The 24,679-nt window shown below is 42.8% G+C and overlaps 1 protein-coding gene and 1 long non-coding RNA gene across 3 annotated transcripts; both read left to right on the forward strand.

The window, feature by feature from the left end:
* The first annotated feature begins 3,107 nt into the window (after positions 1-3,107).
* Positions 3,108-8,524, forward strand: LOC109875561 (septin-10). 2 transcript variants are annotated; one of them, XM_020467909.2, is made up of 10 exons: positions 3,108-3,301; positions 3,844-3,952; positions 4,040-4,235; positions 4,334-4,520; positions 5,535-5,696; positions 6,094-6,190; positions 6,271-6,439; positions 6,512-6,644; positions 6,784-6,962; positions 7,169-8,524. In XM_020467909.2, the coding sequence occupies exons 1-10, from the start codon at positions 3,272-3,274 to the stop codon at positions 7,182-7,184; spliced, it is 1,278 nt and encodes a 425-aa protein (XP_020323498.1). In that variant the 5' UTR covers positions 3,108-3,271; the 3' UTR covers positions 7,185-8,524. The 2 variants fall into 2 exon arrangements, with proteins under 2 accessions (XP_020323498.1, XP_020323499.1); XM_020467910.2 differs by having other exon boundaries at positions 3,172-3,301; positions 3,888-3,952.
* Positions 8,525-15,062: 6,538 nt separating this feature from the next.
* LOC109875557 (uncharacterized) lies at positions 15,063-16,470 on the forward strand. Its single transcript, XR_002252833.2, has 3 exons — positions 15,063-15,298; positions 15,776-15,858; positions 16,021-16,470. It is a non-coding gene; the product is annotated as an uncharacterized LOC109875557 (long non-coding RNA).
* Positions 16,471-24,679: the final 8,209 nt, after the last annotated feature.

A 24,679-nucleotide genomic window follows, 5' to 3' on the forward strand; every position in this document is an offset into this window, starting at 1 on the left:
TATAAAGCTGGCTGCCTTCTCCGGGTTTCGTCAGGACAGAGCAGCTACGTCTAGTAAGACGAGGGGCGGGGGTGTGTCTATTTGTCAATAACTGCTTGTGCGCGATGCCTAATATTAAAGAACTATTGAGCTATTGCTCGCCTGAGGTAGAATGCCTCATGATAAGCTGTAGACCAGACTATCTACCAAGAGAGTTCTCATCTATATTATTTGTAGCCATCTATTTACCACCACAAACCGATGCTGGCACTAAGACCGCACTCAACAAGCTATATAAGGCCATAAGCAGACAAGAAAATGCTCATCCAGAACCAGCGCTCCTAGTGGCCGGGACTAAAATGGCGCCGGAAGAAATGGCAGCAGTTTTACGTGCGCCCAACCAATTGTGCTATTATGTGGGGGGTTTTCACGTTATTTGTAACTTATTTTATACATAACGTTTCTGCAACCATATCTTACGGCAAAATAGAGCTTTTGGATATCAGGACAGCGATCACTCACCTCGGATTAGACAAATATTTTTTCTTCAACAAGCAAGACGCACAGGACATTCTCCAAACACCCGACAGGGTCAACATCCCCGTTATTTGCGAGAGGAAGCAACGCAGGTACAGAGGACAAAGAGTTGGATGCCTAGTCAGGCGGCCTTTACCATCAATACTACTCGCCAACGTGCAATAATTGACAATAAACTTGACGAGGTAAGATCACGAATATCCGACAAACGGGACATCAAAAACTGTAATATCCTATGTTTCGTGGCTGAATGACGACATGGAAATTCAGCTAGCGGGATATACGCTGTACCGGCAAGATAGAACAGCACACTCCAGGAAGACGAGGGGGGGGCGGTCTGTGCATATTTGTAAACAACAGCTGGTGCATGAAATCTAAGGAAGTCTCTATATTTTGGTTGCCTGAAGTAGAGTATATTGTGATAAATTGCAGGCCACACTACCTGCCTAGAGAGTTTTCAGCTATACTTTTTGTGGCTGTTTATTTACCACCACAGACAGATGCTGGCACTAAGACTGTACTCAGTCAGCTGTATAAGGAAATAAGCAAACAGGAAACCACTCACCCAGGGGCAGCGCTCCTAGTGGCCGGAGACTTTAATGCAGGGAAACTTAAATCAGTTCTACCAAATTTCCATCAACATGTTTAATGTGCAACCAGAGGGAAAAAAATTCTAGATCACCTGTACTCCACACACAGAGACGCGTACAAAGCTCTCCCTCGCCCACCATTTGGTAAATCCGACCACAACTCTATCCTCCTGATTCCTGCTTACAAGCAAAAATTAAAGCACGAAGCACCAGTGACCCGGTCTATAAAAAAGTGGTCAGATGAAGCAGATGCTAAACTACCGGACTGTTTTACTATCACAGACTGGAATGTTCCGGGATTCTTCCGATGGCAATGACGAGTACACCACATCAGTCACTGGCTTTATCAATAAGTGCATTGAGGACGTCGTCCCCACAGTGACTGTACGTACATACCCCAACCAGAAGCCATGGATTACAGGCAACATTTGCCCTGAGCTAAAGGGTAGAGCTGCTGCCTTCAAGGTGTGGGACTCTAACCCGGAAGATTCTAAGAAATCCTGCTATGCCCTGCTGTGAACCATCAAACAGGCAAAGGATCAATACAGGGCTAAGATTGAATCATACTACACCGGCTCCGACACTCGTCTTATGTGGCAGGGCTTGCAAACTATTACAGACTACAAAGGGAAGCACAGCCGCGAGTTACCCAGTGACACGAGCCTACCAGTCATGGAGATTTATTCTGATAGGAACAGCACAAAATTGCACGTCATGCAAAGCACGGCTCACCATCCAACTCTGTACTCACGCACGCGGGTTTGGTGCTTGTTCACTGGCCATGTAGTTACCAAAATAATACAATTACAATATAATATCTTTAACAATGTACCTGATAGGAACAGCACAAAATTGCACGTCATGCAATGCACGGCTCACCATCCATCTCTGCACTCACGCACTGTACAAAATATATGAACCCCCCCACCAGACACAGTAAGTTGCTAGCTAGTACTGGAAGGAATTCTTTACAACAAAATGCACAACAAATATTCTCCAAAAAACGCTGCACCTTATGTGTGATGTTCGAATAACATTTACAAACAAATTGATATAAATTGTACATTTAAATCATCACTTGGGAGTATAAAAATCACTTTTGACGTACAGTGCTTTGCAACCAACAACTTACCGCTGGTTTGGTGCTTGTTCACTGGGACGATTCTAACTGAAACATCCCCCCTCGTAAGCAAGCTACGCAAACCAGCAGGGTGGTTAGAGCATTGGACTAGTAACCGAAAGGTTGCAAGTTCAAATCCCCGAGCTGACAAGGTACAAAATCTGTCATTCTGCCCTTGAACAGGCAATTAACCCACTGTTCCTAGGCCGTCATTGAAAATAAGAATTTGTTCTTAACTGACTTGCCTAGTAAAATAAAGGTCAAAAAAAAAAATAAGATGCCATTTTGAGTAGGTGAACGCAAGACAAATCTAAAACCAAAAACCCATTGGCTTAACAATAAAGTGACAAGGGGAATCACCAATATAACCCTGTTACATAGAGATGGCAGGAGAGGTGGAACAAAGACACAAAGGACAGGCATCTATCACAAGTACAGAGGAAAGAGTAGGAGGGGAGGACGGCAGGAAGAGAGGAGACCATCTTTACAAGGCTACGTTTGGGACACAACCGGCTGAATAAAACATACACGAATTATAGGAAAGCATCTAACAGGAAGGTGTGATTACTACCCAGGGAACAGTGACCGGAACATGTACTGAACAGTGGTGTAGGGTAAACGCCAGTAATCGCAGTTTACCCAAATGTTTTATTTAGCACAACAGTTTATCCACCTTTTGTGGAAAAATGCATTGAAAGTAAAGGGAGCGTAACGTTTTTCCACTGGGACCGGCAGTATGAGAGCCGAGAGAGGGAGTGAGATCCATTATGAGGGAGAAGGGGATACTGAGTATATACTGATAGCATACTGAGTCATCATTTGAATCAAAAATGTTTTTTTATTTTTTATTAAAACGGGGTAGGCAGGTCGAATTTCCTCCCTGTCTCTGGCGCACACTCCAGTACAGTAGGTGGCGTTAATGCAGCATAACGTTGGATGACAACCCCCTATAAACCCCACTGAAGAAGAAGCTAGCTATAAGTCTCCTCCGTTTATGACATCTACTTTGTTTTGAGATTGCTTTCTAAAAATATATATTCAAACTATGTCTTCCTCTGATGTTGCTCGGCAGCTGGTACGTCATAAAGTAGTTTTTGTGTGTATTCCCCAGTATTTAGAGTTAGCTATCTGAATAGAAACTTTACAGAACATAACGAACAAGTTTAGGACGTCTGAGTCGAGTCAGACATGCCAGGGAGTGTCCCTTGCTAATTCTAACTAGCTTGCTTGTAAAAGTAACCAGCAGTGTTTTGAAGTTGTTAAATTGGCTAGCTAGCTAGTCGTGTTAACAAACGTTAGTAACGTTGTAGCCTCCTCCGCTATTTGCATAGCCGGCACTGGCTGTTTAACTTCGTTAAGCTGTCGTAAGATACTGTAACGTTAAGTAGCTAACTTTAGATATCGCTGTTTTGCGAACTGTGTCTTGAGATCAAAATAATGCCATGATTTAACGTCAGCTGCTTTCAAATGATTATATTTTGTTACGTTTCAAATGGCATTTCTTGTTCACTACACTAGAGCAATAAACAGAGGTTCAGAGGCTTATATTTGGTGTTTGAACAGACATTACTCTGGGGGAGAGTCTGATGTGTTATGTTGTGTTCCTGACATGATAAGGGAGCACATCCCCTCTCTCTGTCTGGCCATGTTGGGTTTGACAGCCTTCCAGACCAGCTGGTCAACAAGTCCACCTGCCAAGGCTTCTGTTTCAACATCCTCTGTATAGGTAAGACAACAACCGTCTCTCTCCAACCAGGCCTATCCCCTTGCTGCCTCTCACACTCCGTCTCTCTCTGTGTGTGTCCCCCACCAGGTGAGACTGGTATTGGTAAGTCGACCCTGATGGACACACTGTTCAACACTAACTTTGAGAACTGTGAGTCGTCCCACTTCGAGCCACAGGTGAAGCTGCGGGCCCAGACATACGACCTGCAGGAGAGTAATGTCAAACTCAGACTCACAGTAGTCAACACTGTTGGCTTTGGAGACCAGATGAACAAACAGGACAGGTAGGGAGAGGGGTGTGTCACATCACTGTCAGCTTTTAAGACTAGCTGAACAAACTGGGAAAGCGTGTGTATACTAACCTTATGTTTCTCCTTACTAGCTACCAGCCGGTGGTGGACTATATAGACCGTCAGTATGAGACGTATCTCCAGGAGGAGCTGAAGATCAAGAGAAGCCTCCATAACTACCACGACTCCCGGCTCCATGCCTGTCTCTACTTCATATCGCCCTCCGGACACTCCCTCAAGTCCCTGGACCTACTCACTATGAAGAAACTAGACAGCAAGGTGTCTGTCAAAGGCTTCTGGTCACTGGCCCAGTATAGTCACTGACCCTGCTCATATCACTGTACTGAGGTCACAACTCTCAGATCCTTGTGGCAGTCAAACACTGAACCAACTGTAGGAAGGAGATATTAAGCTCCAGATGTCAGGGTAGTTTTTTAGCTTCTCGAATCTGAGTGTTAATGTGTGTAGTTGTGTATTCACATGATGTAATTGAATGCACATGACTGAGGCCAGGATTCAGTCTGTTCATGTTTGTACGTTTACTTTTCTATGATTTTTATTTTTTAAATTCAGCTGACCCTCTTATCCAGAGCGACTTACATTAGTGAGTGCATAAATTTTTGTACTTATCACATTCAAGGTAATCGCTGCAGGTGACTGCTCAATTGGAAGTCAAGCACGCTATAGCGCGTTTCAGAATTTATCCCTGCCTGACTGTGTCGTAGTTTAGTTTTACCCTAGATGTGTCCACTCTGGAGTGGTCTATAGTTCCCCTGCGCGCTGTCTAGTCACTCACAGTAGCTGGCATGAGCTCAGCTGTGTGTATGCCCACCCCAGTGATTACCATCTGAATGGGTTTGTTTTCTGTGGAATGCTGTCTAGCTTTCTTTGTCCTGTATGGATAGAGAGATGTAGTGACTCTGAAAAGATGGGAGAGCGAGAACAGTAAAAGTAGAGGACTGATGCAGAGTGAGACAGAGAACAGTGTGTTTGTACCAGGCGCAGAGAGTATATACTTAGCTGTGGTGTGTGTGTGTGGGTTGTTGGCAAGAAGCTAGTGTAGGCTGGGTGGCCTTTGGGTGGGATTCTGTCAACACTACGAATCTGAGTCTGCAGCTTGCAAAGTACTATGAGTTGCATGGGCCTTGTAGACAAGCTAGCATGCTAATGTCATGTAGAATGTGCGCCTTCAAAATGGTTTCTTTCAGTACTAAAATAAATATTGTGTAATTCTCACCATCCTTATTTGCACAGAAATAGCACATTTTGTCTGTATGTGCGTGTTTGTTCCAGGTGAACATCATCCCAGTGATAGCCAAGGCGGACACCATCTCTAAGAGTGAGCTGCACAAGTTTAAGCTCAAGATCATGAGTGAGCTGGTCAGTAACGGAGTTCAGATCTACCAGTTCCCTCTGGACGATGAGACTGTAGCCAAGGTTAACACTACCATGAATGTAAGTACACGCACACATCTGCTGCTGCACATGTTTATGTAGTTATTGTTGACAGAGCGTCTCAAAGATGGTATTCACATAAGTATCTTAGTGTCTGTAATGTGCAGTCTACATCTCAGGGCTATGTCACCAAGCCAGCTAGAGATATGCAGGATCGTCTAACACTAGCTAGCTTCAGTTGGCTTCACATTCTAACTAAGGCGTCATACATGTCACAAAGGGTGGGTATTGATCAAACGCCTGCCACTAATTCAAACCAGGCTTCAAACTGCACATGCATGTCACACGTGGATGGCTCAGCGAGTCAAAAATGGATTTGAATTAAAACAATGCTCGCATACCCTATCCTGATTTGGGACAGTTCCTCAACTGCAAGTGTGTGTGTGTCTGTGTGCAGGGCCACCTGCCGTTTGCTGTAGTGGGTAGTACAGAGGAGATGATGGTGGGGAACAAAATGGTGAAGGCTCGCCAGTACCCCTGGGGCGTAGTGCAAGGTGAGTGTGTGTGTGTTTGGGTCCCTCTGTTGGGCAGGAGAAAATTGGACAAATCCACTGTTGTGCTGATTGTGTTTCAGTGGAGAACGAGAATCACTGTGACTTTGTGAAACTGCGTGAAATGCTGATCTGTGTGAACATGGAGGACCTGAGAGAGCAGACTCACACACGTCACTATGAACTGTACCGCCGCTGCAAGCTAGAGGAGATAGGCTTCAGAGACACAGACCCTGAGAGCAAACCTGTCAGGTACGATACACACACATTGACTCTGGCACTAGTGAAATTGAAGTGTGTATGACCTTTGAAATGTGTGCACAGCCTTCAGCAAACATATGAAGCAAAGCGTACAGAGTTTCTGGGGGAACTTCAGCGGCGAGAGGAGGAGATGAGACAGCTGTTTGTCCAGAGAGTCAAAGAGAAGGAGGCTGAACTCAAAGATGCTGAGAGAGGGGTACACGTCACATGCACACACATATACAGTAACACACCACATTCAAAAATACACATATATTACGATACTTAGCAGAACATGTGTTTTATGTGAAGGTATCCATTGTAAGTCTCTAACCATTTTGCTGCTGTGTGAGTAGCTGCAGGGAAGGTTTGAGCAGCTGAAGCGGTTGCATGCGGAGGAGAGGGGTGCGTTGGAGGAGAAGAGACGAGTTCTAGAGGAGGAACAAAGTTCCTTCAGTAAGAGACGAGCTGCAGCCCAGCTACTGCAGGCCCAGAACCTTAATGCTAACGGGAAGAAGGACAAGGACCGCAAGAAGTGAGTTACAGTACCTCTGACCTCTAGGGCCATACTCTAAATGTTCTCTTTTTAATGTCTCCATTTGAGCAGCTTAGATTTTTTTTCTATAGATGTTTGATATCAGTCTGCTCTGACTGAGGGCAGTTCCTAACACATGATTGTCCAGCTCTCTTCTCTTATTCTCCCCCACTTTCCTTCTTGTTCCCCATCTCACCCCGTCTCAGCTCTGGTTTCATGTGAAGATCAGCGTGACTTGGATCAAAACAACCACTGGCATCTAGTCCTCTATTCTGCCCTCGTTGGCTAGATTCTGGCGCTAAATAGAAAGTCATTTCACAGAGCCTGCTTACTTCAAATGTCTTACTTTATAAAGAAAGGAACAACAATAAGCATTTTAAAACTGACTGTACTGTCAACAGCCCATAAGACATCAGTCTTCAGATGTAAGTTATGAGGCTCACGTGTTATTCCTGTTCGATTTGCTTCAGTGTGTCCTTTCAGCAGCGGTGGCAAATGATTTCTTTCAGCAGCGGTGGCAAAGTTATTCGGGGGTGTGGCCAATGGTGTGGTTTTAGAGGCCCTCTTGGCATCAGATAATGTTGCTGTTTTAAAGTTAATTTCCTACAATTCTACACATTTTGCTATGGCTTATGCCATTTTATGCAATCTGAGTGACTCAAACATTGTAACAAAATCAATGGGTGACATGTAATTTTACATTCTCCCTGACTGTCAAGTTTATTTTGAGTGTTAGTTCTCAAAGATCTTACTGGGAGAAAAAAAATGTTGCTTATAGCTGTTGCTATTCTGGTTTTGGTGGTGTAAGTTTATATTAAAAATGTTTTACCATCCAGAAAACTATTTTTAAAAACAATATAAAATAATATTGTGCCACTGCTAAATGCACACGTAGGGGAAACACTGCTTTAATGTTCAGTGACAAATTATGTTATTTTATACTTCATTTTAGTGGCATTTTGCTTTATATATCCCTGTGTTTTATATCTCCCTCTATTAACCCCTGCAACTATAGGTCACCAGTAGCCTTGCAGTTTTGCCAATGAATTCCCTTTTTACTTGCTTTACACTTTACTGACTGTTTCACTACCATTTATTAGTAAATAATTATTAATTGGGTTGTAATTTATTTAGGAATTGGATGGGATTTATGTAAATTTACACTCGTTAGGTATATTCATTTTCCTTCTTAGGGAGAGTTTAACCAATGATTATATTCCAGTGAAACATAATGCTATGCCAAACTGAAACACTTGAGTGCTTAAAGTCTTTGTGTGCCTTACATGTGATATTTCTATGGACTCACTATAGACCAGCACTGATCAGGGTACTGTTTACACAAGCGATGTCATGTTTACATGTTTTAACTACCCCAGGCAGACTCCTCTTCATTCCACTGTCCCTTCACTCATTTGGCATGCATTTGATAAACCGTGTTATTGGGGAAAGATTTTAATGTCTAACAATTGTATTTTTCATAAGTTATCTTTTAAACCAGTGTCCTATGCATTGTGTGCAATTTGTTCTCAGTTTTAAATAAATTGTCTATGTAGTGAAACTGACCTGCAGTATTAGACATTTTTCCAACAGTATTTCTCATTATTTATATAAAAGCAGTTAACTCTTTTTCTTTTGTTGATGTCTAGGCTACTTAAAAGGTGTTTTCTGCTCTAGTACTGACTGAGGTGATACAGTATCTGCAGTGGAATTTTTTCTTGACATTTTATTTACTCTCTCCTGACACCCTGATCTAGAGGTCTTCTCACTTCCTAAAATTGAGATCTGAACCGAATTCACCCTGACACAATCCTGTCATAAAAATAAATCCGATTTGGACCTGAGGTGGGTATGACTTCTTGGGTATTACAAACTTGGCCCACCTGTATTTAGGGAGTTTCTCCCATTCTTCTCTGAAGATCCTTTCAAGCTCTGTCAGGTTGGATGGGGAACGTCGCTGCACAGCTATTGTCAGGTCCCTCCAGACATGTTCAATCGGGTTCAAGTCCGGGCTCTGGGTGGGACACTCAAGGACATTCAGCGACTTGCCCTGAAGCCTCTCCTGTGTTGTCTTGGTTGTGTGCGCTTAGGGTGGATGTCCTGTTGGAAGGTGAACCTTCACCCCAATATAAGGTATTGAGAGCTCTGGAGCAGGTTTTCATCAAGGATCTCTCTGTACTTTGCTCCGTTCATCTTTGCCTCGACCCTGACTAGTCTCCCAGTCCCTGCCGCTGAAAAACATCCCCACAGCATGATGCTGAAACCACCATGCTTCATTGTAGGGATGGTCTCAGGTTTCCTCCAGACATGATGCTTGGCATTCAGGCCAAAGAGTTCAATCTTGGTTTCATCAGACCAGAGAATCTTGTTTCTCATGGTCAGTCATTTGGTGCCTTTTGGCAAACTCCCAAGTGGACTGTCATAGCCTATTACTGAGGAGTGGCTTCTGTGTGGCCTGATTGGTGGAGTGCTAGAGAGATGGTTGTCCTTCTGGAAGGTTCTCCCATCTTCAGAGGATCTCAAGAACTCTGTCGGAGTGACCATCAGGTTCTTTGTCACCTCCCTGACCAAGGCCCCTCTCCCCTGATTGCTCCAATCAAGTTGTAGAAACATCTGAAGGATGATCAATGGAAACAGGATGATCCTGAGCTACATTTTGAGTCTTCTACCAAAGGGTCTGAATACTTATGTAAATAAGGAATTTCTGTTTTATTTTGAATAAATGTGCAAAAATGTCTAACCCCGTTTTCGCTTTGTTATTATGGGGTATTGTGTGTAGATTGCTGAGATAAAAAAAAAAAAAATCATTTTCAGTATAAGGCTGTAACATAAAATGTGGAAAAGTATTTTTTTTACTGCAACTGCCAACCACCTGAGGAATCAGGAGCCCGCTCTCAGTGACTGTAGACAGCCTGCTGCTGTCTGCTGCCTCTGCTAAATGTTAGATGGCGAAGGAGAGGAGCTAGGGGGCCTACGTGGGTAACTGGGGAGCCCTATATTGATTGGGTAACTGATTAATATAAAGTATACTAAACAAAAATATAAACATAACATCTTAAAAGATTTGACTGAGTTACAGTTCATATAAGGAAATCATTCAATTTAAATAAGTTCATTAGGCCCTAATCTATGAATCAAATTGTATTTGTCACATGAACCGAAATCAACAGGTGTAGACCTTACAGTGAAATGCTTTCTTACAAACCAACAATTCAGTTTTAAGAAAAATGTGTATAAAAAAAAAAATTACACAAATAACAAATAGTTAAAGAGCAGCAGTAGAATAACAGTAGTGAGGCAATATACACGAGATACCGGTACAGAGTCAATGCATGGGGGCACAGGATAGTCGAGGTAATTGAGGTAATATGTCCAGTTGAAGTGGGAAGTTTACATGCACCTTAGCCAAATACATTATTCCGTTTTTCACATTTCCTGACATTTAATCCTAGTAAAAATTCTCAGTTTTAGGTCATTTAGAATCACCACTTTATTTTAAAGTGAAATGTCAGAATAATAGTAGAGAGAGTGATTTATTTCAGCTTTTATTTCTTTCATCACATTCCCAGTGGATCAGAAGTTTACATACACTCAATTAGTATTTGGTAGCATTGCCTTTAAATTGTTTAACTTGGGTCAAACGCTTCAGGTAGCCTTCCACAAGCTTCCCACAATAAGTTGGGTGAATTTTTGCACATTCCTCCTGACAGAGCTGGTGTAACTGAATCAGGTTTGTAGAACTCCTTGCTCGCACAATATTTTTCAGTGCTGCCCACACATTTTCTATTTGATTGAGGTCAGGGCTTTGTGATGGCCACTCCAAAACCTTTTGTTGTCCTAAAGCCATTTTGCCACAACTTTGGAAGTTTGCTTGGGGTCATTGTCCATTTGGAAGATTCTGGAGATTTTCCTCTCTCATGATGCCATCTATTTTGTGATGTGCACCAGTCCCTCCTGCAGCAAAGCACCCACATAACATGATGCTGCCACCCCCGTGCTTCACGGTTGGGATGGTATTCTTCGGCTTGCAAGCCTCCCCCTTTTTCCTCCAAACATAACAATGCTCATTATGGCCAAACAGTTTTATTTTTGTTTCATCAGACCAGAGGACATTTCTCCAAAAAGTATGATCTTTGTCCCCATGTGCAGTTGCAAACCATAGTCTGGCTTTTTTATGGCGGTTTTTGAGCAGTGGCTTCTTGCTGAGAGGCCTTTCAGGTTATGTCGATATAGGTCTCGTTTTACTGTAGATATAGATAGTTTTGTACCTGTTTCCTCCAGCATCTTCACAAGGGCCTTTGCTGTTGTTCAGGGATTGATTTGCACTTTTCGCACCAAAGTACGTTCATCTCTAGGAGAAAGAAAACATGTCTCCTTCCTGAGTGGTGTGACGGCTGTGTGGTCACTTGGTGTTTATACTTACGTACTATTGTTTGTACAGATGAACACCTTCAGGCGTTTGAAAATTGCTCCCAAGTATGAAGCAGACTTGTGGAGGTCTCGATTCCTTTTTTCTGAAGTCTTGGCTGATTTCTTTTGATTTTCCCATGATGTCAAGCAAATAAGCACTGAGTTTGAAGGTAGGCCTTGAAATACATCCACAGGTACACCTCAAATTGTGTAGATTAGCCTATCAGAAGCTTCTAAAGCCATGACATAATTTTCTGGAATTTTCCAAGCTGTTTAAAGGCACAGTCAACTTAGTGTTTGTAAACTTCTGACCCACTGGAATTGTGATACAGTAAAATAAAAGTGAAATAATCTGTAAACAATTGTTGGAAAAATGGCTTGTGTCATGCACAAAGTAGATGTCCTAACCGACTTGCCAAAACTATAGTTTGTTAACAAGAAATTTGTGGAGTGGTTGAAAAACAAGTTTTAATGACTCCAACCTAAGTGTTTGTAAACTTCTGACTTCAACTGTACATGTACACTACCGTTCAAAAGTTTGGGGTCACTTAGAAATTCCTTGTTTTTTACAGGTGGTCTGTGGTTTGAGGCTGGTTGTACGCAATGCCAAATTCTCTAAAATGACGTTGGAGGCGGCGTATGGTAGAGAAATTAACTTTACATTATCTGGCAACAACACTGGTGGCAATTCCTGCAGTCAGCTTGTCAGTTGCACACTGCCTCAAGTTGAGACATCTGTGGCATGTTACAAAACTGCACATTTTAGAGTTGCATTATATTGTCCCCCAACACAAGGTGCACCTATGTAATGATCATGTGTCACGTTCATTTGTATAGACGGATCAAGGGGTAGCGTATGTTGAGTTCCACATAATATTTAATAGTGAAACTTTGCAAAACAAACGAAACAATAAACCGTGACAACAGAGGTGCTACATACACTTACTCAAAACAATATCCCATAACACACAGGTGGAAAAATGCTACTTAAGTATGATCCCCAATTAGAGACAACGATAGCCAGCTGCCTCTAATTGGGAATCATACCAACACACCAACATAGAAAAAACAAACTAGAACCCCACATAGAAAATATAACCAGACTAAATACCTAGTCACGCCCTGACCTACTCTACCATAGAAAATAAAGGCTTCCTATGGTCAGGACGTGACATCATGCTGTTCAATCAGCTTCTTGATATGCCACACCTGTAAGGTGGATGGATTATCTTGGCAAAGGAGTAATGCTCACCAACAGGGATGTAAAAACATGTCTTTTTTATACAACCACAGGAGCCTGCTATCGATGTTCAAAATACACTATAGAGCATAATTTGGCTACAAAGGATCAATAGTTTCTAAATATTACTGTGGATAAACTTTTATCACAAGCACATACAGGTAACTATCAACATTAAGGAAACACTAACATAAAGTGTCTTAAAAGGGTGTTGGGCCATCATAAACTGCCAGAACAGCCTCAATGCGCCTAGGCATAGATTCTTCAAGTGTACCTAAACCATGCCAGGAAAATGCACACACACCATAACATAAACTTTGTATCCCTCCTTCACTCAAGTGTTTCCTTTATTTTGGCAGTTACAGGTTGCCTACAGTCGGGAAGCCCACAATATGGGCAGCATGCAGGCCACATATACAGCTTGTTGCATTGTGGCTTTAGAATGGTTTTGGAACCTCTTAGCCTGGCAATTTGAGTGTTAAACTCATGGGTTCACTAGTAGTGGCTGCTAGTCCTGATTTGAATTGCAACCCATGGATTATATGTATATGGTTGGCTGCAGCTGTCTGTTTGCCTTATACACTGCTCAAAAAAATAAAGGGAACACTTAAACAACACAATGTAACTCCAAGTCAATCACACTTCTGTGAAATCAAACTGTCCACTTAGGAAGCAACACTGATTGACAATACATTTCACATGCTGTTGTGTCGGCATCGAGTAATTGTCTCCGGCCCCCTCCCAGTTAGGGGGAGTGATGAGCTCTACAGCAGAGTCTCACAACTCAATCGCTGGTTGAAAACTGTTTTCTGCCCCTCCCAAAAGATAGAATTTGTAGATAATTGGCCCTCTTTCTGGGACTCACCCACAAACAGGAGGGGGGGGGGGATTCAGTTCATTTGCATACCAAATAGGGACTTTGCAATTAATTGCGATTCATCTGATCACTCTTCATAACATTCTGGAGTATATATACACATACACATATATATACCTATATATATCCTACCCTGCATTTCTAAGGTCTTCGAAAGCCAAGTCAACAAACAGATTACCGACCATTTCGAATCCCACCATACATTCTCCGCTATGCAATCTGGTTTCATAACAGGTAGTGTCCATTTATTTACAGTAGTGTGTTGATTAATTATTGCTTTCTTCGGTGGAACTACAGAATATGTAATAAAATGCCAAATATACCAAAAGCTAAATCAAGCAGAGATTTACAACTATTTAACCATGTTCATCATTACTGAAACATGCAAAGAACAAATATTTAACCAGTTAAAGATAATGAGTACATGACAACTAGATACAAAAGTCAAGACTTTGCTTCAACATGAGTACAAAAAAAGTGAGTGTGTATATGTGTGTAAGTGTTTGTGTGCATGTGTGTGTATAATAATTTCCTTTCATAAAAATGTATTCCCATTCCCCAATCAAATACCTTTACCAATGCCACTTTTTTTCTCCAATCTGGCAACCCTCGTAATTTGACATACTGTTGAATAAAATGCATTTTGAAAGAAATGGTGAAATGTACATGAAAAAGTGGAGCCTTGTATTAAATGCATTATGAAGAAAATTGTGTAACGTAGGCTCCACAAAATATGAAACGTGTAGGCCTACTGTTGCCTATACGAAAAAAAGGGCCTTTCTGGCTACAAGTGCACCAATATCCCAAAGTATTTGTCACGTTCTGACCATAGTTCTTTTGTGTTGTCTTTGTTTTAGTGTTGGTCAGGAGGTGAGCTGAGTGACCATTCTATGTTGTGTGTCTAGTTTTCCCGTTTCTATGTTTGGCCTGATATGCTTCTCAATCAGAGGCAGGTGTTAGTCATTGTCTCTGATTTGGGAACCATATTTAGGTAGCCTGTTTTGTGTTGGTTTTTGTGGGTGGTTGTCTTCTGTCTTCGTGTGTCTGCAACAGACAGAACTGTTTCGGTTTTGGCACAGTTGTTATTTTGTAGTGAAAACGTTTATTGTCTTTATTAAACATGATGAACACTAACCACGCTGTGCTTTGGTCCTCTCCTTCGTCCACAGAAGAAAGCCGTTACAGTATTAAGCAAAAACAAGCTTAGAAAACAGTATTGGCATTTGTTAAAAATTTAAAAAAAAACATAAGGCTATTATATATTAGAATTTTTTCGGTGACAGCCTGGTTGATTAACAATATTGGGTTTTTAACACATTTGTTTTTCTATAGAAGTAAATGTGGGACACAAAAAAAGGCAGTCTAGAACACCATTGGCTATCATGTATTGCTCTAATGACTTTCAAAAGATTATTCCGAAGTTTGTCAACGCAAAAATGTATTTTCCTATTAATGAAGTCAAATCAAATCATATCAAATTGTATTTGTCACATGCGCCGAATACAAGAGGTGGAGATTCTTGCCTTTAAAACCAACAATGCAGTTCAAGATATAGAGTTAAGAAAATATTTACTAAGAAAAATGTTATAAAAAGTTACACAATACAATAAAAAGGCTGTATACAGGGGGTACCCGTACAGAGTCGATCTGCGGGGACAGCTTAGTCGAGGTGTCGAATACTGAAAATAATTTCCTCCATTGCACAAATACTGAATGTTAGGAGTCGATTCGAAGATTGACACACAGAAATGGGAGTCGACACCGGTAGTTGACGGGCAAGGAGTCGAGGAACCCACCACAGTTTCTCGAAAGGTACACAAAAAAATGAAAATATCTGACTGCTAAGTGGGTAGTCCCTGTTTTTGTAAGTAAAGCAATGGGTTGTTGGGAAGAAGAACATCAAGGAAAGATTTCCTAGCTAGCTAACGTTAGCTAACTTAAGTTAGCTGGCTAATTTTAGCTAGCGAACGTTAGTTCTCTGACTAATCCTCCATGGACATGTTACGTTTTAATATTCAACTCTTGTAGCTAGCTAGCTAAGGTTTTGACATTTAAATCTCTGTTCTGTGTGTGTGTGTGTGTGTGTGTGTGCGCATGTGAGAGAGAGAGACCCCCCCAATATGGATGTGAAGTTTTCCTTTTCTTCATTCAATAGGGATCCTTGTATATTTGTGTATTTTGTATTTGACAATAAAATACATTTTGCCTATCCCTGCTCCCCCTCAAGTCATTCTAACGTTACGACTCTCAAATGCGGTTTTCAATTATTGATTCTCTTTTTATTTGCAGAAATCTTCTAGCTTGGATGAAAGGATGGAGGAGGGAACGAAGGGAAGGAACACAGAAGATATCCAGTCTTTTGATTAATAAGTGTAAATAGCCTATGTTTTGCTGTCTAGCTCTCTATCTCTCTGCATATGTCTGCCTGACTACCAGGTTGCTGAAGGGCAACATAGTCAATGTACAGTGCTTGCTAGACTAACACTAATGAATACCTTAGGTGATGGTTCATCATGATTCATCTGTCTTTACAGTTCCTGAAACATGTAGATGACATGATGCATGGCCTCTACAGCAGTGCTTGGCCACCCATTCATTCTCCAGTGACTTTTTCTGCCATTTCTGCTTCTCGTGGCCACTTCAAGCAGCTGGGGACTCTCTTAGCAAGCAGGAGGTAGTGGGATTGATGCCCACATTCTCCAACACACATTGTTTTGAGGACCCAAGAAAGTGCACGGTCAGAGTGCCTGCAGCTCAGTCTTGTGACAACCTACTGTGATGTAATCATGATGTAACAATGTCAGCCTAAAAAGTAGGAATATTACTTTTAATCTGTCTGTCTGCATATTTCAGGACATGGCAAGATAGCCTACAGTTCAGGCTTGTGTAGTGCGACACCTGATGGGTTGGACAATTCTCTTCTCATTACTGATCTTGAAAATAATTAATCAATCTGCTATCATTAAAACAATGGAAAAATCGAATGATTTATCATTTAAATATTTAAAGTGCATGGGCTACGGAGAGAAACAAAATGTTGCAGTTTCAGGCCCCCCAAAAAAGTGTGGCAGATATATATTTTTAAGTAGAACAATCCTCACTTTCTGTGCTGTGCATTCTCCTGGTGGTCAAAGGGGAGCTTGTGGCGGAACCAACCTCCAACACCAAAACACAGGATTGAACCAGGGACCTTTAGTCTTAACACTCAACCAACTGAGCTATTTCAGCAGCACCTTTGGGGACACCTGCAAATGGCACAGAATTTGGGCACTCAAAAGGAATGTTGTAGCCAGTACAGGGATCAAACCTTTGCGTTCTTAGCACCGTGCTCTAAAGAAATGTGCTAAATGGCCACTCGCTAGTTAAAACAACTCCTAAAATCAACAATAAACAGTAAACAAATATACAAACCCATAACCCCTTTAATCAGTTATCTAAATCATTTCAACCTGTTGATATAAATTTAGTAAAAACTATCCTGATTTTTAACAAATCTAAAATCTTTCAAAAGTTGGCGCTGTCTCATCAGCGTGAAAATCCCCCCCCCCCCCCCAAAAAAAATGTTCCCACTCACAACTCATCCACAATGGTTTAATTCCCCAAAGGTCAATACTGTTCAGCTCGTACATTAATGATCTTCCTTCTGTCTGTACAGGGTCTGAAATTCCAATGTATGCAGATGATACAGTGATAAATTCATGCAAATAACAAACAACAAACTACACAAGAACTCACTACTATAATGGTTCAGATGACAAATTTGCTCAGAGACTCATGTTTACATCTCAATATAATAAAACACAGACTGCATGTTTCTCACAAAGAAAACAACGGATTACCCTGAGACCGATATCTATGTATCAGGGGAAAAAGCCCCGGTGGTATCTGATTTTAAGTACCAAGGCATCTTACTTGATTCCAACCTCTCTTTTAAAAATCAAATAAAAAATGTAACTCAATCAACCATATCCAACCTAGCTAATTTCCCACAAAAAAATGTTTTTGGGAGAATGCAGGCATCAATCCTACTACCTCTCGCATGCTAAGCAAGCACTCAACCATTTGATCTCATTCCCCAGCTCGGTTGGAATTGCCACAAGGAGCAACCAAGAATGTCCATTCTTGCCAGGCTATGCTGATGGTGGACTTGTAGTTGACGCGCCAGCACTTGCAGAGGCTCGGTGCATCTCAACAATTGTGCTCCGTAACCAGCGGCCGTTTTGCTCAGTTGGTTAGAGCGTGGTGCTAATAACGCCAAGGTCGTGGGTTTGATCCCCGTACTGGCCATGAGGTACACTTTGAGTGTCAAAATTGTGAGTCACATGCGTGTGTATGTCAAGGGTGCCAAACAACTACATGTAGTTGCTTCCGGAAATATCTCAGCTGGGAGAGCATTAGACTGAAGATCTACAGGTCTGTGGTTCGATCCCGGGATTCCGCATTAGTTGTTGTTCTTCCTTTATGCTCTGCTTTGGCAGTAATGGCTTTCTTTTTCATCTGACATTGTGACATCAGTGTTACATGAAAGTTTCTTGTCATTGTTACATGACAGTAGGTTGTCGTAAGACAACGATGCATGTAGTTTGAACTTGAGCTTTCTTTGATCCTCAAAATCAAAGTGTTTTGGAGAATGCGAGCATCAATCTTACTACCTCTCACATGCTAAGCTAGCACTCTTAAATTTAGCTAATTCCCCAGTTGGTTGGATTTTCCACAAGGAGCAACCAAGAGTGTCCAGTTTGGTCAGGCTATGCTTTTGGTGGACTTGGTAGTGTACACGCCAGCACTTGCAGAGGCTCGGTGCATCGCAACAATTGTGTTCCATACCAAGTGGCTGGTTAGCTCAGTTGGCTAGAGCATTGTGTCAACAACTCCAAGGTCATGGTTTTGAACCCTGTACTGGCCATGAGGTACATTTTGAGGGTCAAAATTGTGTGTCACTTGCATGTGTATCCCCGTGGCTGCCACAGACTTTGTTTTCGAGTGGCTCTACGAAATAGCTCATTAGGGTCCATTAATCACGGTACTCCATTCTGCTTGTTTGTTTTATCTGTTGGCCCCGTTGCCTAGTCTACGCCATTTTACCTGCTGTTGTTGTGCTAGCTGATTAGCTGTTGTCTCACCTACTGTTTTAGCTAGCTTTCCCAATTCAACACCTGTGATTACTGTATGCCTCGCTGTATGTCTCTCTCAAATGTCAATATGCCTTGTATACTGTTGTTCAGGTTAGTTATCATTGTTTTAGTTCACAATGGAGCCCCTAGTTCCACTCTTCATGCCCCTGATAACTCCTTTGTCCCACCTCCCACACATGTGGTGACCTCACCCATTACTACCAGCATGTCCAGAGATACAACCTCTCTCATCATCACCCAGTGCCTGGGCTTACCTCCGCTGTACCCGCACCCCACCATACCCCTGTCTGCGCATTATGCCCTGAATATATTCTACCATGCCCAGAAACCTGCTCCTCTTATTCTCTGTCCCCAACGCTCTAGGCGACCAATTTTGATAGCCTTTAGCCGCACCCTCATACTACTCCTTCTCTGTTCCGCGGGTGATGTGGAGGTAAACCCAGGCCCTGCATGTCCCCAGGCACCCTCATTTGTTGACTTCTGTGATCGAAAAAGCCTTGGTTTCATGCATGTCAACATCAGAAGCCTCCTCCCTAAGTTTGTTTTACTCACTGCTTTAGCACACTCTGCTAACCCTGATGTCCTTGCTGTGTCTGAATCCTGGCTCAGGAAGGCCACCAAAAATTCAGAGATTTCCATACCCAGCTATAACATCTTCCGTCAAGATAGAACTGCCAAAGGGGGAGGAGTTGCAGTTTACTGCAGAGATAGCCTGCAAAGTAATGTCATACTTTCCAGGTCCATACCCAAACAGTTCGAACTATTAATTTTGAAAATTACTCTCTCCAGAAATAAGTCTCTCACGGTTGCCGCCTGCTACCGACCCCCCTCAGTTCCCAGCTGTGCCCTGGACACCATTTGTGAATTGATCGCCCCCCATCTAGCTTCAGAGTTTGTTCTGTTAGGTGACCTAAACTGGGATATGCTTAACACCCCGCCAGTCCTACAATCTAAGCTAGATGCCCTCAATCTCACACAAATCATCAAGGAACCCACCAGGTACAACCCTAACTCTGTAAACAAGGGCACCCTCATAGACGTCATCCTGACCAACTGGCCCTCCAAATACACCTCCGCTGTCTTCAACCAGGATCTCAGCGATCACTGCCTCATTGCCTGTATCCGCTACGGAGCCGCAGTCAAACGACCACCCCTCATCACTGTCAAACGCTCCCTAAAACACTTCTGTGAGCAGGCCTTTCTAATCGACCTGGCCCGGGTATCCTGGAAGGACATTGACCTCATCCCGTCAGTTGAGGATGCCTGGTCATTCTTTAAAAGTAACTTCCTCAACATTTTAGATAAGCATGCTCCGTTCAAAAAATGCAGAACTAAGAACAGATACAGCCCTTGGTTCACCCCAGACCTGACTGCCCTCGACCAGCACAAAAACATCCTGTGGCGGACTGCAATAGCATCGAATAGTCCCCGTGATATGCAACTGTTCAGGGAAGTCCGGAACCAATACACGCAGTCAGTCAGGAAAGCTAAGGCCAGCTTCTTCAGGCAGAAGTTTGCATCCTGTAGCTCCAACTCCAAAAAGTTCTGGGACACCGTGAAGTCCATGGAGAACAAGAGCACCTCCTCCCAGCTGCCCACTGCACTGAGGCTAGGTAACACGGTCACCACTGATAAATCCATGATTATCGAAAACTTCAATAAGCATTTCTCAACGGCTGGCCATGCCTTCCGCCTGGCTACTTCAACCTCGGCCAACAGCTCCGCCCCCCCCGCAGCTCCTCGCCCAAGCCTCTCCAGGTTCTCCTTTAACCAAATCCAGATAGCAGATGTTCTGAAAGAGCTGCAAAACCTGGACCCGTACAAATCAGCTGGGCTTGACAATCTGGACCCTCTATTTCTGAAACTATCTGCCACCATTGTCGCAACCCCTATTACCAGCCTGTTCAACCTCTCTTTCATATCGTCTGAGATCCCCAAGGATTGGAAAGCTGCCGCAGTCATCCCCCTCTTCAAAGGGGGAGACACCCTGGACCCAAACTGTTACAGACCTATATCCATCCTGCCCTGCCTATCTAAGGTCTTCGAAAGCCAAGTCAACAAACAGGTCACTGACCATCTCGAATCCCACCGCACCTTCTCCGCTGTGCAATCTGGTTTCCGAGCCGGTCATGGGTGCACCTCAGCCACACTCAAGGTACTCAACGATATCATAACCGCCATCGATAAAAGACAGTACTGTGCAGCCGTCTTCATCGATCTTGCCAAGGCTTTCGACTCTGTCAATCACCATATTCTTATCGGCAGACTCAGGAGCCTCGGTTTTTCAGATGACTGCCTTGCCTGGTTCACCAATTACTTTGCAGACAGAGTTCAGTGCGTCAAATCGGAGGGCATGCTGTCTGGTCCTCTGGCAGTCTCTATGGGGGTGCCACAGGGTTCAATTCTCGGGCCGACTCTTTTCTCTGTGTATATCAATGATGTTGCTCTTGCTGCGGGCGATTCCCTGATCCACCTCTACGCAGACGACACCATTCTATATACTTTCGGCCCGTCTTTGGACACTGTGCTATCTAACCTCCAAACAAGCTTCAATACCATACAACACTCCTTCCGTGGCCTCCAACTGCTCTTAAACGCCAGTAAAACCAAATGCATGCTTTTCAACCGGTCGCTGCCTGCACCCGCATGCCCGACTAGCATCACCACCCTGGATGGTTCCGACCTAGAATATGTGGACGTCTATAAGTACCTAGGTGTCTGGCTAGACTGCTAACTCTCCTTCCAGACTCATATCAAACATCTCCAATCGAAAATCAAATCAAGAGTCGGCTTTCTATTCCGCAACAAAGCCTCCTTCACTCACGCCGCCAAGCTTACCCTAGTAAAACTGACTATCCTACCGATCCTCGACTTCGGCGATGTCATCTACAAAATGGCTTCCAACACTCTACTCAGCAAACTGGATGCAGTCTATCACAGTGCCATCCGTTTTGTCACTAAAGCACCTTATACCACCCACCACTGCGACTTGTATGCTCTAGTCTGCTGGCCCTCGCTACATATTCATCGCCAGACCCACTGGCTCCAGGTCATCTACAAGTCCATGCTAGGTAAAGCTCCGCCTTATCTCAGCTCACTGGTCACGATGGCAACACCCATCCGTAGCACGCGCTCCAGCAGGTGTATCTCACTGATCATCCCTAAAGCCAACACCTCATTTGGCCGCCTTTCGTTCCAGTACTCTGCTGCCTGTGACTGGAACGAATTGCAAAAATCGCTGAAGTTGGAGACTTTTATCTCCCTCACCAACTTCAAACATCAGCTATCTGAGCAGCTAACCGATCGCTGCAGCTGTACATAGTCTATTGGTAAATAGCCCACCCTTTTTCACCTACCTCATCCCCATACTGTTTTTATTTCTTTACTTTTCTGCTCTTTTGCACACCAATATCTCTACCTGTACATGACCATCTGATCATTCATCACTCCAGTGTTAATCTGCAAAATTGTAATTATTTGCCTACCTCCTCATGCCTTTTGCACACATTGTATATAGACTCCCCCTTTGGTTTCTACTGTGTTATTGACTTGTTAATTGTTTACTCCATGTGTAACTCTTTGTTGTCTGCTCACACTGCTATGCTTTATCTTGGCCAGGTCGCAGTTGCAAATGAGAACTTGTTCTCAACTAGCCTACCTGGTTAAATAAAGGTGAAATAAAAATAAATAAAAAAAAGGGAGAGGGTTAAACTAAAGGTCTAAGGTATGATTCTGTGTTTCTGCATTTGAGGTTCTTTATGCTCTGCTTTGGCCATAAGGAGCATGCCCACAGCTTTGTATGTGGGCCTCAATCGTGTGTGCTGCGCTGCTTCTCGGAAAATAAGAAATGTCCTTTTTTTCTGTAAGACATTGTGACGTCACTGCGATAAGTGAAAGTAACTTGTCATTGTTACATTACATTAGGCTGTCGTAAGACTAAGCTGCATGCACTGTGAACTGCAGCTTTCTTCGATTCTCAAAAACTGTTTTCTTTGTAGAATGCATCAATCCTGCTACCTCTCTCATGCTAAGCAAGCGCTCTAACATTTGAACCAATTCCCCAGCTGGTTGTCCGGCCTCGTCAAGCTACGCTCTTGGCGGACTTGGTAGTGTAAGATCCAACACTTGCAGAGGCTCGGGGGATCGTAAGACTTGTACCAAGAGTCCGGTTAGCTCAGTTGCCTAGTGTGTGGTGCTAATAACTCCAAGGTCGTGGGTTTGATAAAAAATGTTATTCTCTTGACCCGTTCTTGTAATTAAATCACACGCTAACGGGAAGTGAACGGCCTACCTTCAATCTCAGTGCCTCTTTGCTTGACATCATGGGTAAATCAAAAGGAATCAGCCAAGACCTCAGAAAATAAATTGTAGACCTCCACAAATCTGGTTCATCCTTGGGAGATATTTCCAAACGCCTGAAGGTACCACATTCATCTGTACAAACAATAGTACGCAAGGATAAACACCATGGGACCACGCAGCCATCATACCGTTCAGGAAGGAGACATGTTCTGTCTCCTAGAGATGAACTTACTTTGGTGTGAAAAGTGCAAATCAATCCCAGAACAACAGCAAAGGACCTTGTGAAGATGCTGGAGGAAACAGGTACAAAAGTATCTATATCCACAGTAAACGAGTCCTATATCGACATAACCTGAAAGGCCGCACAGCAAGGAAGAAGCCACTGCTCCAAAACCGCCATAAAAAAGCCAGACTACGGTTTGCAACTGCACATGGGGACAAATATCATAGTTTTTGGAGAAATGTCCTCTGATCTGGTGTAACAAAAATAGACCTGTTTGGTGTCATGACGTGGCCCTCTTTGGGTGCAGCGAGCACCACCCTCCCCTCTCTCTCTCGCCGCCTCTCTCTCTCTTCCCCCTAAACCCAGGCTCTGTTGGTCAAGTCATAAATTCCTAGAGGAGTTTTCTCTCCTCTTGGCCAGAGTATTGAGTGAGTTTTCATAGAGAGAACAAAGGAACTTCTTCCACATCACAGATCTTGAGAACTGAACAATATCCATGTTCTGGAGAAGGTATAAATGGTCGGTGAAGTAGACAGCTATGAACTGGTCCGTTTTGTACAATTTGGTAACCTCAGGAAAGGCAGTACAGCCACATTACCATAACTCTGTTTATACAAGAGTCTTGGTTGTAGAGCTTGCATCTAATTGTTGTATAAAATGAATGAGTAAATATGAAACTATTTGTGAAATTATGTGGTGTGATTATAAACTTTTAACTTTTAACGTTTAATGAAGGAAGCTAAAATTCCCTTTGGGGTTAACTAGGTGATGGGCCTGCCCCATGAGCACAGACCTGGTTGACCTGGTGTCATGGAACAGCCCCATTCTGCTGTTACGAATATAACCCCCACCTACAAAAATCCTCAGACCAAGCCCACCTCAATTACGAGAGGGATAAGGTTTGAGTAGATTGCTGAATCTTTTAAGTTATGCATTAGGGGGTGCTATTAAAATGTTGGGATGAAAAACATTCCCGTTTTAAACAAGATATTTTGTCACGAAAAGATGCTCGATTATGCATATAATTGACAGCTTAAAATATATGAAAGTTGTGAGGAAAATTATAACTTTGTAATCTGAATATTTTCCTTGGTGCCCCGACTTCCTAGTTAATTACATTTGCCTGACTAGTTAATCACGTAATAATAATTACAGAGAATTGATTTGATAAACTAACAGTCTTCAGTTTAATGATGCCATTTTTTTGGATTTTTTTTCCTCATATTGCCTGTCATGGTTGAAGTGTACCTATGATGAAAATTGCAGGCCTCGCTCATATTTTTAAGTGGGAGAACTTGCACAATTGGTGGCTGACCAATTGCCCCACTGTATTGATAGTCTTTTCATATTCAGCAACTCCAATTTGGCTGGGGGTACGGAATATTCTGTCCCAGTACATTGTGGATTGATACTACAGTTTATTAAATTGCATAGGCTACAGTAATGAGTGATAGCAACAGTAAACAAATAAAAATAAAATAACATCTCGTGTTTGAGCAATACTTTGGAGTTTTTACAGTCAACATTGTTGTT

Source organism: Oncorhynchus kisutch, linkage group LG17 (genome assembly GCF_002021735.2).
Source record: "Oncorhynchus kisutch isolate 150728-3 linkage group LG17, Okis_V2, whole genome shotgun sequence".
In the NCBI taxonomy this organism is placed as follows: Eukaryota; Metazoa; Chordata; class Actinopteri; order Salmoniformes; family Salmonidae; genus Oncorhynchus; species Oncorhynchus kisutch.